The sequence below is a fragment of the Populus euphratica genome, unplaced genomic scaffold (genome assembly GCF_000495115.2).
Source record: "Populus euphratica unplaced genomic scaffold, PopEup_1.0 scaffold3.1, whole genome shotgun sequence".
NCBI classification, from domain to species: Eukaryota; Viridiplantae; Streptophyta; class Magnoliopsida; order Malpighiales; family Salicaceae; genus Populus; species Populus euphratica.
This window is the reverse complement of record NW_011499847.1, coordinates 4,560,254-4,575,420: the sequence shown is the minus strand read 5'-3', so window position 1 is coordinate 4,575,420 and position 15,167 is coordinate 4,560,254. Positions and strand designations below refer to the sequence as shown.

The following is a 15,167-nucleotide window of genomic DNA, read 5'->3' as shown; positions in this document are numbered from 1 at the left end:
CTAAATTATGCTTCCAGGTTAAATATCAATTTGTATAATTATCATTCCTGTAATACTTTATTTATTTATTAAACTTATAAAATATTTATTAAATTTAAAAATTAATTATAATATATATAAACTGGTTGGAATATTTTAAATTATATAAAAAATCATATTTACATTTTTTTTTTTTTAAAACCGTAAACTCGTTCGGTATGACATCATTCAAATATATCCTATCAAGGGCACGCGTTGATTTCCTTTTCCTTCTCTTTTTGGTTTGAGGACAGCCATCTCGCACATGTGACTCTGAGTTACACATTCCGAATAATAATAATAAAAAAATAAGACTCAAGGTGGTTACCATATGACTCCCTCTACTAAGGTTTTTTCTTTTTTTTCCTCTCAAGATTCAAACAAAAAAAGAGCATGTTTTAATACTGTTTAATATGGTTTTATTAGTGTATTTTATTGTTATTTTTTAAAATATATATTTTTTAAAATAAATTGAAAAAATTTGTAATTTTTTAGTTTTTAAAATTTAGTTCAAACATCAATATATTAGAACAACTTGAATACATTAAAAAAATTAATCTAAAGGAAATAAAAAACAAAAATTCAAAACTACTTTTAAAATACAAAAATAAACCCATTTTTTTTATTACAATTACAGCACTCTGTCTCTTGTAACAAAGTATGATAACATTGGGGTCATTTAGAATTCCTCCAGCAACTCCGACTTGCACCATAAATTTAGCACAATTCAAACTCAAATATAAGGGAAAAAAAAACATCAACATAATCGACACTTTTTTTTTTCTTCTTTCCCTTTTCAGGGCACGATAATCATTTAATTAACTTTATTCAGAAATGGACATTATTTGCATCCTTTCTTTTTGAGAGAGAGGGGCAGAGAAGAGTGATGGTACTAGTAAACAAGTAGCTGTGTAAATTGAGGACGCAAAATCCCAAGGGCTAAAGGTGGGTCATTTATTAAAAAGGAGTGTAGTGGCAACAAAAAAGCTAGCTGTGTGTCAGTTTTGGCGTGCATGACTGAGCATAGGTAGTGGCGAGTCATGAGTGCCCTCTTCTTTAATGCCCCCTTCTCCAAAAACTGAATGAACTTCTCTTTGCTTTCTAAACGAGCAAAGAAAATCGAAGACAAGATTTTTATTTTTGGTTTGATGTAATAACCAAGCAATGTAGGATTGTTAGTACACTCATATGAGATAAAACATCTGTTTCTAGATCATGTTTTTGTGTAATAAGTTGTGGGATCTTGAATTTCTGTAACTAAGTGACACCTCATTTCTAGGCTATATTTCTGGGCGATTCCCTTAGTGTTTTGTCGTGGTTAATTTTTTTTTGGCGCTTGAGACTCAAAGGTGCCATCTTTTGAGTGTCACTAATAGTGCAAGTTTCGGTGAGTGTTCTTTCAAGAGACTTCTATCTATTTTGTTTGTGGATTTGTTGTAGCTTCAAGTCTTGGCTTTAAAGGCTTGTTTCTCTCTTTTTTTAATGATTTTTGTTGTTGAAACGGGGTTCTTTCGGTGGGTTTATCTACATTGGTTCTAGGAATACGGTGGCAATATTTATGGTTTTGTAGATTTGGATACTTGGGGTCAGTTTTGGATTTTGTTGGGGCTTACACCGAGAGTGGCTTTGGGGGTTTGTCTTTTGGTTTCCAAGTTGGTTATATTCATACGTCCACATGAGGGGTTTTAGGGTCTTACATTATAGCAATGCTATCCTGATCTTTGCTCACAATTATTTAACTAGATGTTTGTTATTTATTTAGACTTCTGTAACATATTATGGTAGATTCATTTGATTTCAGTTTCAATTTTCTTGTTGGTAGTTGATGTTTGATAGTTCATTACTACAGCATTTTTGCGATGCATAAATCTCATTTATTCCCATGCTTTTGCCTTTTTCTGAAAAAAATTGAAGATAGATGCTTGTTGTCTGCGTTTTTGGTGGTTTCTTCAACTGATACCAAGATGCTGTTTTTTTTTTTTTTGCAGGTTTTCAAAGTTCAACGGTAAAAATATACATATTCTTTATACTTGGAACTTGGAACTTAATTAAGCTGGATTGGTCTTATTGATATGAATCTTTTAATAAAGAAGGGAGAAAGCAAAGTAACAGAGTAATCAGAGACGGAAAGATAAATAAATAGGGTGCGAGTGAGGTGGAGTCAGATTTATGCTTGTGGGTTGTCTCTAATTAGTGAATTGTTTAGTGTAGAGTGCCTGTTGGCCATGTCTCCTGGGCTGATTCATTGCCTCCGTACTCCCTGGGCTTTGCCGCCGATTTAGGCAACAGCCATTTCTTTGGCTATCATTTTATTTAAGAGATCCTTTTAGTTGAAAAACTACTCAATCCCATCTTCTTTACATCCCTTCAACTCACTCTCTCTCTCCGTCACACTTCCTGCCTTGGTTTCTGTCAAGATTCGGTCATACCTTGACATATATTGTTCACCGTCTCCTGAGATCCTTATTGACTCTCCCTTAGGCCTAGAAGCCTGTTACAATTGAGAAACTTGGTCCCCACATCTGGAGTATCTTTTCCAATTCAGGAATTTTTTTCTCGAGTTGGGTTATGTTAATGTTTCTTTGGGAATGTGTGGTGGTGAGCGTATAGCATAAGGTGTTTGATTTAGGAGTGATCAATTGAGTGCAGGGACGGTTTGTTTCGAAACTACAGTATTTGGATCTTTAGTCTGACAAGATGAAGTTCATGAAACTTGGATCAAAGCCAGATTCATTTCAGGCAGAAGCGAACAGTATTAGGTGAGAAGTTTCAAAGTCCAATTTGCGTTCTGTTTTATTCCTTGCTGAAATTTTATTTACAATTCTTGTTGTTGCTTTAATGTTTTATTCTTTTTGGTTTCTTTTAAGTCAATCCTCTTATTGATGAATTTGCACAGCTGCTGTTGTGTGGTATATCTGCTACTCCGGTTGTTTGACTACTTTCTTTGGAGAACTGTGAAGTTTGGGTTCTCTACTGAAGGTCATACAGCATTTGTATTGCTGGAAATGAGGATTTTATTCAGCCTCTGTTGGCAGTTGTTAATATCATTGATGCTTTAACAAAGTGAAACAATCTTTAAAATGATTCGCCAGTATATTTAGTTCCATTTATCCATGATTTTACATTCATGCACGAGCACAGTGTTTGCTGATGATTTCTGTCTTCTGTGGAGATTGGAGCTGCTTTGCAATGTGAAGTGGTTCAAAAGGACTGATTGTCCTTATGTTTCTGATTACTTAAGGAAAATTGAAATCTCTTCTGGTCTGAAGTTGTTGTTGAATGCTTGTTATTCTGGCTTTTCCCCACCAATTGGGTCTTGATTTTTTGTACTTGGCCCCTGTAAAGTTTGGTCAGCCTGTGAAGATTAATACATTAAAAAAATAATTAAATGAATGGCTTACAGCTTTAGAAAAGAATGTGGTTGCACTTAGCAATATGCATATCGTCAAATTTCTTTAACTTTTTGATTGTTGCTGACATTACTGGGCTTTTATATGTCATGTGCAGATATGTGGCTACTGAGTTGGCAACTGATATCATTGTTAACGTGGGGGATATAAAGTTTTATCTGCATAAGGTACACATGATCTTTCAATCCAATATACATTTCTAGTTGATGACTATGGTGTTATCTCTGCAACTTCATCTAGATCTTTGTATCTTAGTGTCTGTCCTGTGTGGTGCCCTTGGTACATAGCATCTCATGATGCTATACATGACACTATGGGCATCCAAGGTGGCTGACTTTGCTAATTTATTCAATATAAGTGAGCCTAGAATATGATTTTTGGTTCTGAGATGTCAAGACAATGATCTGTCATGGCTCAGCTTGGTTTGGCAATGTCTGAAGCAAGGGTAGTATGATACTGTTTAATTGATTCAATATTATTGTTGAATAAACCACCTAACCTTTTGTCAAAGGCATCCTTGGACTATGGCTGCAGTTATAATGGGTAGAGTGCCATGGCTTGGAATTGTGTTGACATGCCATTAGAAATCTGTGTTAATATGCTATGTTGCTATAATCATTTTGATGCTAATTAATTTAAAATCCTGCTATGCAGTTTCCTCTTCTGTCAAAAAGTGCTTACTTGCAGAATTTGGTAACAATTGCCAACGGAGAAAATAGTGATGAAGTTGAAATTTCTGATATTCCGGGTGGGCCTTCTGCCTTTGAGATATGTGCCAAATATTGCTATGGCATGACTGTAACCCTCAATGCTTATAATGTAGTTGCTGCCCGTTGTGCGGCTGAGTACCTGGGAATGCATGAGACTATTGAAAAAGGGAACCTCATTTACAAAATTGATGTCTTCCTTAGCTCTAGCATTTTTCACAGCTGGAAGGATTCAATCATTGTTCTTCAGACCACAAGGTCGCTTTTGCCATTATCTGAGGAACTGAAGGTGACCAGCCATTGCATTCACGCTGTAGCTACCAAGGCCTGTGTTGATGTTTCAAAAGTCAACTGGGCCTATTCGTATAACCGGAGAAAACTCCCTGAGGAAAATGGGAATGATCCAAACTTGAATGGTCTGAGAAACCGGTTAGTGCCAAAGGACTGGTGGGTTGAGGATTTATGTGAGCTTGAAATTGGTTTGTATAAACGCGTTCTTATTACAATCCAAACCAAAGGCACACTTTCTGATGAGGTGATTGGAGAAGGTTTGAAAGCTTACGCTTACAGAAGGTTGCCAGGTTTCAGTAAGGGTACGATCCAGTGTGGAGACGCAGCAAAATATAGATCAACTGTTGATACCATTGTGTGTCTGTTGCCTGCTGAGCGAGGCAGCGTCCCCTGTAATTTTTTGTTGAAGCTATTAAAAGCAGCCATATATGTTGACTTGGGCGATGCAATCAAAGGACAGCTGATAAGGAGAATTGGACAGCAACTAGAGGAGGCTTCTGTAAATGATCTTTTGATTCATGCTGGGGAAGGGGAGAACATGATGTATGATGTTGATGCAGTAAAGAAAATGGTGGAAGAGTTTCTGATGCGAGATCACATTGCCGAGATGGAGTCTGAAGAAGGCCATGAGGTTCAGGAGATAAGAAAACCAGGGATTTTATCTGATGCTTCCAAGCTCATGGTGGCAAAACTGGTAGATGGGTACCTAGCTGAAATAGCAAAGGATCCCAATCTACCCCTCTTGAAGTTTGTTGAGCTTGCTGAGATGGTATCTGGTATCTGTAGACCAGCTCATGATGCACTGTACCGGGCAGTTGACATGTATCTCAAGGTAATACTGATATTTTTTTAATTCACGTCATTTTCTTTTTTTAAATCAAGGCACTAAACAGCATGTTTGACCCCTCAACTGAGTTTAGGAGTGCAGCCAATCATAAAACTTGGGTGCATTCAATTGCTTAGTGGTTACTGATATGTAGAGTTTTGCTGTTCTTTGATGCAGGAACACCCAGGGATCAGCAAGAGTGAGAGGAAGAGGATATGCAAATTGATGGACTGCAAGAAACTATCAGTTGATGCGTGCATGCATGCGGTGCAGAATGACAGACTACCATTGCGTGTAGTTGTGCAGGTACTCTTTTTTGAACAGGTCAGGGTGGCTGCCTCATCTGGCAGTAGCACCCCCGACCTTCCTAAAAGCATAAGGGATCTAAACAATGGGTCTCAAAGGAGCTCGAGGTCAGCGAATACTAACACAGAGGGAGATTGGGATGTTGTGGCAACTGCTGAGGAGCTCAAGGCTCTAAAGGAGGAGGTAGCTTCCTTGAGATTGGCTAATAGTAGAAATGGTGTCGATAAGGCTGTCAGCAGCAAAATGAGAGGGATGCTCAAGTCGAAGATCCTTACAAAGCTCTGGTCAAGCAAAGGAGAAAAGGGCGAGAATAGTGGCTCGGATTCATCAGAAAGTCTTGGTTCTGCTAACATGGAAGAAGCTAAATCCACGCCTTCCAGAAACATCAGGCATTCAGTCTCTTAGAAGAATTTAGTTACAGAGAGTAGTTTTTCTTACATGTTTCTTATTGGCTTTTTGCCAATGTCAATGAATATAACAACTTAAAAGCAGTAGTGTTTATCTTCTAAATTCTAATTGAGCAAACTGAGGCGTATATACTTTTCAATAACAGTTCTTTATTTTGTTTAAAAAGAATTGCAGGCAGAAGAAATCATTGAATATTACTGCTGTGCTCAACTAGCATATCAAGGATAAGAATTCCTCCACCAACGGCCACCAGAAGTTAAAAGTATCTTTAGATAAACATTAATCAGGTGTAAAGATATCAAATTTCATATTAATTGATAGAAAACTATATGTGAATTCATCCATATAACTTCTTAAAATCTAAATTTTGCTTGATATTACTGTGGTATTCGTTTTTCTAACGAAAAAAGAAATTAAATTTTTTTTTTTATTGTAATGCTCGAGCTAGATGCGGCCCACTTTTAGTTGATTTGATTCTCTAATGGATCCCCCACTGTTTTCTTTATATTGGGGTACACTGGCCTGCTAATCTTGGATCACTATAAATTACGAAGCCCATTTGTTTTTATATTTTAAAAGTATATTTATTTATTTATTTTAAATTATTTTTTAAATTTTTCTAAATCATTTTGATATGTTGATATTAAAAATAACAAAAATATTATTTTAATATATTTCAAAAAAAATTTAAAAATAATTGTTCTTATACTTCAATCTTGTTGATAGATACAAAGGAGGTACCATCTAATAGCAAATAAATAGTAATGATAATAAGAGAATGAAATTATTTGTTAGTTGCTTTTTAATTCTATTTTTATTACAAAACATGTTTATTAAGATTATAACAAATAAACATGTATACTTTTTTTTTCTATGATATTAATAATTGTGTTTCTTAAAAAGAATTGAGAAAAAAAACAATTGACATGATTAACAAAGTCAAAGGACAAATATTCCGTGATTATGCAATTACTTAACATCCTCAACAAAAATTATTAACTGTGAGCTAAAATTAAATAAAAATATATAGTACTAGAATTCAATTAACACTAAAATTGATACTAATCATTTGCTTATAACAACTGTGCTAATTTACGGTGAAATCTTAATACAAGGGTAAATCTTTGGTTTTCATCATCTAACTATATTTTATGTGTTTAATCAGGTTAATCGGATATTAAGTCAACTAATCAAGTCATGTCAGGTTAATATCAAGTCAATTCAATTAAATCATAAGCTAGGATAGATTTTAGGTTATGAGCTTAATCATGTTTGTTTGATATTTTTCAAATTACGTGTAACAACAACATATCTTGACGGGATAAATCAACTCCTTAACCCTGCATTAATCATGTCAAACAATATTTCATGGCTGACCTCACCTTGATAATGAGATGAGAATCTTCGGGTACATAAATTTCAAAAGCAGAGAAAATGTTGGGAGCTAGAATGAGTGGAAAATATAGTTCTACACATATGTTAACCTCTATATGGATCCACTTGTTCTGAATTAATTGCAATCGCTAAAGCTTGTTGTGGACGAGTTTAGTGCAATTATTATCATCAGCTAGTGTCTAATGGTATCCTGCATAGCGATACTTGATATGGCTAACAATATACTGCTTCTTTTAAAAGAGTTTAGGGTTTTTTAAATTCTTTTTGGTAGCAGAAAAAAATTAACTTCACATAGCCCTTTCAATGCAGGTCAAGAGGAAGGACGTAGGATAGAACTTCAGAGGATAAGTCTACGAACTGCTTAATATCTGTATGTCATTTTGTATTGATGAGGAGCAGATAATCTGCCACTTCATCCATGAAAAGCAGCGGAGACACCATGCAGCTGTGTATTATTTCCGGATCAGGATCCAGAAAGCTACACGCCAGTGCATCATCTTCTTCTTCCTTGGATATTCACAGCAAGACGGGGTGTCATAATTTACATGCATTCAGTGGATAATTGCAGCCTGACTCGAGTGGATCAGATAGAGGCCCTTTTCGCATGATTTGGCAAACATTCGGAAGGAATATAGTAAGTGGCAGGTCGCACTCATCATGTGTGGAAAAGCACTGGAGGCTGAGAGCCAATCCCCATGACCATGAGCATAGGATTAATCATGTACATGGCTCACGAGAGGGATGGCTCTTTAGTTCCGTACTTCAGTAGCCTTTCTCGGTAGCAAAATCGGTAGCCTGTCTCGAGGTCACCTAGTGATCCCCTAGGTCCAAATATGTGATTTGATTACACTTAAAATCAAAGGTTTTTCTATCTTGATTTGATTAATGACACTTAAAATCAAAGGTTTTTCTATGGTGATATTCGAATAAAAAAGAAGTTTATGCTGATATAAAAAGAAAATTGCTTGTGGCTTGTGAAAAAAAAATCATATAAGAAAGCTATATTAATTGTTTTATATAGAAACACAAGATTAGGCATTGAATTGAAAACGAAAAAACAATATTGGAAACATAGCATGACAAGCAAAAAAATAAAATAAAAACATGTATTAAAAAATTTACACGAGAAATATTGAGAATACATGTATATTAAATTAGTTTATAATGATTATTAAAATAATCTAAAAGTATTATAGTCTTTCAAGAATATTCAAGGGTATTATAGTTAATCAAAAAGTTTCATGAAGTTTTTGCTTATATGGTGTGTGTTATTAATAATAAAGATATTTTATATTTTTTTCTCTAAATCTTTTCTATATTTAAAGAAGATTAAAATGAATCTTGAATCTTTAATACAATTCATATATTCATAAAATAAATAAGTAATTTAATTGAATAAATGTTATATAGAGAGAAATTACTTCGAAACAACTATTTCCTAGATACACAAGATACACACACACGTCAAATATTTTATTTTCAAATTAAATCATTTTGAAAAAGATCTAAAGGCAAGGATTTATCAACAGGTAATTAATGCTGCTGCAACACCCAACCAAATGAAGACACTTCCTTGTCGTTTAACACTTTTGTATTTGAGTTTTACATTTTTGCACATGAATAATTCAGACACACAAATTAATATTTTATCTTTTTCTTAATATCAATATAGGATCCTTTAATTTCTAAAGATTAATCAAATTTATTAATTAATCATGTTATCTTAAACTCAAACTTGAATATGCATTAATATTTCTATAGTTCTCTCAACAATGTTTTCCAGTGCTGCGCGAATTGTATACTCTCATGAATTAACTCTAATTAAGGTAAATGAATTAAGAAGATGTACAAATCTCGATGCATTTTCATGTATAATATGAGCTTGCTAGAGTTCCAAGGACCATTCCGCTTAACTTTTCAAGATCAAGGGATTAGAATGCAATATAGACATAACATTAAATAGTTTCTGATCCGGACCGTGAGAAAAACAACGGCCATGTAAAATGTGCTGCGGCTACAAGTCACCCAGAACAAGAAGTCACCCAGAACATGGTGTTAATTAATAATTTATCTAATCAAAAGGTTTCTATGCGAGTCGCGAATTAAATAGATTACTTTGCTGTTAATTACAATTAGTTGTAAGAAATTGAAAGCTTTGTAGTTTTGCTAGCCGTTTATCTCAAAGTAAATGGTTAGTCTATTGCCTGAAGACAGTTTGAAATTGTGGCAAGTCGTGTTTTTGGTCGTTTATTACAAAGTCAGTGCCAAATGTATAGGGTGGTTCCTCCTTGTGCCACCGCACATTTGAGCTTACATTTTAAAAGTTTAAATTAATATTTTTTTAAGTGTTTTTATATATTTTAATGTGTTAATGTAAAAAATAATTTTTATAAAATAAAAAATAATTTTTTAATATATTTATAATCCAAAAACACTTAAAAAATAAATATTAATATACTTCCAAACGCCCCCAGAACCAACAGAAATGCCTTGATAAAGCTAGCTCGATATCGATGCCTCATGTATCGGAATCCCATTCTCCACGAACTTTGGTTATCTATAGTTTATTTAGTTTGTTGGAATTAATATACACTACACCGTACACATTTTATTATTATTAAATATTATATATATAAATGTGGATGCATATTGATTCAGCCTTTGATCACGAGGCCACGCATGGCCTGTTACTGCAATGGATACATGCTCCTCTTTATTAGTTGAATAATGCTTAATTTCTTACCATTTTCCGCATACGCTTTGCAAATGTACCCCTTTAAACTGTGTTCAGTGTTATAGAAACTTTTATGATTGTTGGTTAAAAAAAATATTTTATAAAAAATATTTTTAATTGATATTGATTTGATATTTATATATATTTAGTTAAAACTGTACTTGAAATTGAGGTTAAATAAAAAATAATTTAATATGTTTAGTTAAACGTATTTTTCAAATTAAAATTATAAAATAACTAAATATATATATATATTAATAATTTTAATTTAAATATTATAAATTTAAAAACTACTATTACACCATTAAATAAATAATATTTTATATTAAATATTTTTAATTATTTAATTAAGTTATCTACAATTTCATCACGTATGAAATTTATCTAATAAGAATTATAATTTTTATGGTTTTTTGAGTGTGTACCAAAATCAGGTAAAATATCATCAAAAATAAAATTGAAATTGCAGTCAAATTCCACAAATACTATATTATCATGCGATCTCCTTCCAATTTATATATTATTATTAAATAATATTAAATATTATCTTTTTAGAGTAAAACATAATTTTAAATAAATTAATTTTTTTTGGGTTAGACACAATTCAATAATGACTGTTCACATAAACAGTACTAGGTGAATCCACCTAGCAGTGTGCAGATGATGATGATTGCTAAAGAAATACTTCTACTTGAGCTGAGAAGGAAGGAAGCAAATAAAAAATTGGGAGGGCCCTTGAGTTTTTCTTTTCTTTGGTACTAGACGGGCAAAAATGAATTGAAAAGCAATAATTTTTTGCTTTACAAAACTCGCAGTGCAAACTTAATTTTTAGTGAAATCCACCTTTAAAATCTGTGTTTCAAATGCTTACCAAGAGATTATAAGCTGTGGTTGGAACAAAACACATAGTTCTAACCACAATACCAAACAACTTCAAAGCTTTGTATGTCAATTATTAAATAATTGATAATGACATATACATCTTTCATTAATATTTTTTTTTGATTGAAATACAAACTAATTTGAGAATATATATTTTATTATTAAATGAAAAACAATGACATATATAAATATATTAGTATTTTTTATTTTTGCCTCCTAGGTGGAGCTAGAGTTTTTTAAACAAGAGGATAAATTATTTACAAATACTATATTATGTAGATATGCATTAGAAATCAATTCAAAATGTATATAGTAATTTATATCAAGTAAAATTAATTTTTAAATATTTTAAAGTAAAAAAGATTACATTATAATTATTCTCTTCAAGTTTTTATATTTTGAAATCATTTCATAAAACTTATATATTTATATGCATATAATAAGAATATTGATTAAATTATATTTAATCATTTCTAGACATTTAACAGAGAAACAATGTTTAATATCTATGTAAGAGGAACAATACTTGAAAAACATGTTTTCTACTTAATATTTTACTTACAAACAATTCATATAAAAATATTAAATTTTAATAAACTACTCTACTAATGCAAGAGATGCCAAGAATAATAGTTTTGCATGGATATTAATTATTCTTTTATAATAAGAAAAAATATTTAAATAATTAAATTAGCATATTTAAATATTTATTTTAAACATATTCATATCAAAATCTTTAAATTTTCATAAACCCTAATATTTTTAATAACTAATTATAAAAAAATAAAATTAAAATTAGACAATAAAATAAATAAATAAAATACCTAAAATATAAACTAAAAGGTAAAAAAAATCAATTACTTAACTGCACTTGAAAAGAAATTTGTATATTGGAGAAAACCAAGAAAAGAGCTGGACATATATATGGGAGAGAGGCGGGAAAAGTAAAAGAGAAAATTACATAGTTAGTGTAAGAAAAAAAGGAAAAAACGAAAATGTAATCAGCTTCAATAACAATTTTTCTATATTAACCATTCACTAAATTATCATATTATTATATTAATATTAAAAATATTTAAAAAAAAATTAAAGGGGCAATTGCCCCTTTTTATCCCGGTGTGACACCGCCACCCTCCTATAACACTAACACTAACAATAATATATAACAATAATAATAACATTGAGTGGAATTAATCGTGGTGCGCGCAAGCTGACCCAAACACCCATATTAATCTAAAAAAAATAATAACATTGAGTGGACATCAAGATTCCTAAGAAATAAAAGAATAAATAAACTGGAGATTAAATTCTTTTCATTTCGTATTTTAAACAAGTTGCTTATCTTGAATGAGCCATAGATAGATTTTTTTCACCTGGAATCAAGATGTGAAAGGTGATTCGGACAACGAAGTCATTGTCATGCTCGAATAATTTAGCTGTTGTTTCATCTCTCGAAAGGAAAGATACAAAAGGATGCAAATTCTGATAAACTTACATATATTTTTATACGCACTAAATGTTTTCAAACTAACATTTGGCAACTCTGTGTGTGGATACCCTATCGATCTTTCCACCCTCTCCCAGTAAACTCAGAGGGAAACAAAAGAAAACAGAAAAAAGAAAGAATATTCCAACAGAGAAATGAATTCGAAGTCATCGAATGGCAGAGGAAACCCAATCATTCGCGGAAACACGCAGCTGCTCTCTCACCCACTCTCTTTGGAGCTTAACCCTAGGATGGCTATACCTTAGTAAACCACAGTTAACTAAACCTAACCATGGACAATTAAATATGCCTAACCATCTTCAATTATTATCCACTTAAGATATGTCCAAGTGCAAGCTCTCATCTCTATATATGGTTACTTGTAACTTTCCTTCTCTCTTGTTCTAACGCCAATTATATATTCTCTCTTGTGACCGAAGAAAGAAATCCTTTTTTTCTTTGCTTACAATCTTATTTTCTTTCCCAAGAAAGATCTTGAACAATGAGCTGCAATGGCTGTCGAATTCTTCGAAAGGGATGTAGCGAGGATTGTGTTCTTAGACAATGCATAGAGTGGATAAATAGTCCCCAAGCTCAAGCTAATGCCACCGTCTTTGTTGCCAAGTTCTTTGGCCGTGCCGGCCTCATGTCCTTCATCTCCTCCGTGCCCAAAAGCCAAGGTCCCTGTAAGTCTCTAAACGTTATGCATGTACACTAGACGAACTATCAGATCTAAAGTACTTCAACTCTTTTGCATCACAAAGAAAAATCTTGATAATTGAGAGGCTGATCATATATTTAAGAACCATTAAACCTAGCTAAAAGTTTCTGTTTTGCTACTTGGTTTGGTCTTTTCAGCATTGTTTCGATCGCTTTTGTTTGAGGCCGTGGGAAGAACAGTGAACCCAGTTAGTGGAGCTGTGGGGCTTCTCCGGACAGGAAACTGGCACGTATGCCAGAAGGCGGTGATGACGGTGCTTCGCCGCGGCACAGTAGAACCACAGCCAGAACCTGAGGGAAGAGTTTTCGGACCAGAATTTGATAATGTTTCGGAATGTGATAGTTTTAGGCCGTCAGCAGATCATGTCAGTTCAGGATCAAAAACATTGAAGAGAAAGAGGGATGTTGATGTGGCCAAGCGTGGACCGATGAGGACTGATCTTGATCTTAGCTTGATGTACCAGCGAGTGGATACACCACCAGAAGAGTCTGAAACCACAACACTGGAGAGTGATTCGGGGAATAATTGCAGATTTCACGATGGAGGAGAACCAAAGCTTTTGAGACTGTTTGTTTAACAAGCTACAGGAGGAGCAGCTGGGACATCTATTAGACCTGAGAATGATTCTGTCGTAGAGAAACTTATCAACAGCTATTCATGTATTACCATTGAGGCTTTTGTTGTCTGTGATCAGTGTTATGCTGTATACGCATACATGAGCGACTGAACAAGTCATTTTTCACTTCGGCGTAACATAGTTTCTTCTCTAGGGCTTTCAGGTATCAAGATCTCGATAGTTCCCAGGAGATTAATTAGCTAGCATACAGTATCATTTCCCACTTTATTGATCTATGCAGAGGGTTAATATGAGCTGAAAGGCTAGAAGCCATCATGAATAAAGAAATCAACCATGTCTTCGATCCCTTAGTTTCTTCTTAATCCTGTAATTTCTTTTCCAAGATGGCGGCATGACTATTTGTTGGAGTTGGTAATGATTTAATTGGGAACTTGAGATGATGATTTTGGATCATTGCCATGGATGTATCCACTTTTTCTGAATTTGGAATATTGAGTCATTCTTCACCTTTAGTTGTTGTCCGATGTACCCAAGCCATTAAACATCTCGAACCGCCCACACTACTAGAGTCCCACTCACAAAGAAGAATCATAACATTGTAGAAAGTAGAGTTCATGTATAAGGCTTGATAAGGTTATAAAATATCATATAATTTCATTGCGTTCGGTACATTGATTGTTAATATTCTACTTCTATCGGCTTTCGCTTTCTAATTTTGGATAGTGAATGAAAGATATGCCCCGCACGATTGATGCCATTCATGACTTTCAATGGCTTTTGCTACCATGAAAGAGGCACTTGCTATTTCATTATGCCCCTTTTCTTCCCCAAACTCAAGGCCTCCGCTAGCGGTTTGTCAGCATTGGATTTCCCTTTACATGTACTTGTAGCCTATCTCCAACTCTCCCTCTCCTTTTCCTTCCACTATTTGCTTGTTTGTTAATTTATTTTACTAATGGCCTCTTCATGTAACCAATAGCCAAAAGGCTAGCAACATATCCCTCCTCAATCCAGAAAATGGGTTCCATGTCGAATTATCATTTTATTACTCGGCTCTGTTGCTTCATCACCATAAATACAAATGATGGACCATCCATGACCCTTTCTTATTTTTCTTAATAATCATCAAGTATAAACACACATGACTATACAATAAAACATTGAAAAATGTACTCATTTATCAAAAACGAAGAGGATTTTCTTAAAAAAAAATGCATCAAGATTAAAACAACTATTTTCCACAATTTTTCCACAAAAAAATAATATATAATAATCATCTTAATATTTATATTCATGGTAATCGAATTATAAGGTGGTTCACAGGTTGATGCTGTTCACATCTGTGACTTCAAGTTGAAAGTACAAGATCTGTGGCAAAATAACTACTGGAACTTTGGAAACATGAT

General features: G+C 33.3%; 2 protein-coding genes across 4 annotated transcripts; both read left to right on the top strand.

The window, feature by feature from the left end:
• The first annotated feature begins 1,026 nt into the window (after window positions 1-1,026).
• Window positions 1,027-6,124, top strand: LOC105108989 (BTB/POZ domain-containing protein NPY2-like). Of its 3 annotated transcripts, none has more exons than XM_011003552.1 (5): window positions 1,027-1,045; window positions 2,007-2,777; window positions 3,526-3,595; window positions 4,083-5,258; window positions 5,430-6,124. In XM_011003552.1, the coding sequence occupies exons 2-5, from the start codon at window positions 2,716-2,718 to the stop codon at window positions 5,961-5,963; spliced, it is 1,842 nt and encodes a 613-aa protein (XP_011001854.1). In that variant the 5' UTR covers window positions 1,027-1,045; window positions 2,007-2,715; the 3' UTR covers window positions 5,964-6,124. The 3 variants fall into 3 exon arrangements, with proteins under 3 accessions (XP_011001854.1, XP_011001843.1, XP_011001851.1); XM_011003541.1 differs by lacking the exon at window positions 1,027-1,045 and adding an exon at window positions 1,052-1,405; XM_011003549.1 differs by lacking the exon at window positions 1,027-1,045 and adding an exon at window positions 1,459-1,799.
• Window positions 6,125-12,833: 6,709 nt separating this feature from the next.
• Window positions 12,834-14,045, top strand: LOC105108981 (LOB domain-containing protein 39-like). The gene is made up of 2 exons (XM_011003529.1): window positions 12,834-13,149; window positions 13,322-14,045. The coding sequence occupies exons 1-2, from the start codon at window positions 12,966-12,968 to the stop codon at window positions 13,759-13,761; spliced, it is 624 nt and encodes a 207-aa protein (XP_011001831.1). The 5' UTR covers window positions 12,834-12,965; the 3' UTR covers window positions 13,762-14,045.
• The last annotated feature ends 1,122 nt before the right edge of the window (window positions 14,046-15,167 follow it).

Excerpts from the sequence above, each read along its gene's own strand:
- LOC105108989 (XM_011003552.1), top strand. The coding sequence starts at position 2,716 with ATGAAGTTCATGAAACTTGGATCAAAGCCAGATTCATTTCAGGCAGAA. Across the intron at positions 2,778-3,525 it reads GCAGAAGCGAACAGTATTAG|ATATGTGGCTACTGAGTTGG; the intron begins GTGAGAAGTTTC and ends TGTCATGTGCAG. Across the intron at positions 5,259-5,429 it reads CAGTTGACATGTATCTCAAG|GAACACCCAGGGATCAGCAA; the intron begins GTAATACTGATA and ends TCTTTGATGCAG.
- LOC105108981 (XM_011003529.1), top strand. The coding sequence starts at position 12,966 with ATGAGCTGCAATGGCTGTCGAATTCTTCGAAAGGGATGTAGCGAGGAT. Across the intron at positions 13,150-13,321 it reads GCCCAAAAGCCAAGGTCCCT|CATTGTTTCGATCGCTTTTG; the intron begins GTAAGTCTCTAA and ends TGGTCTTTTCAG.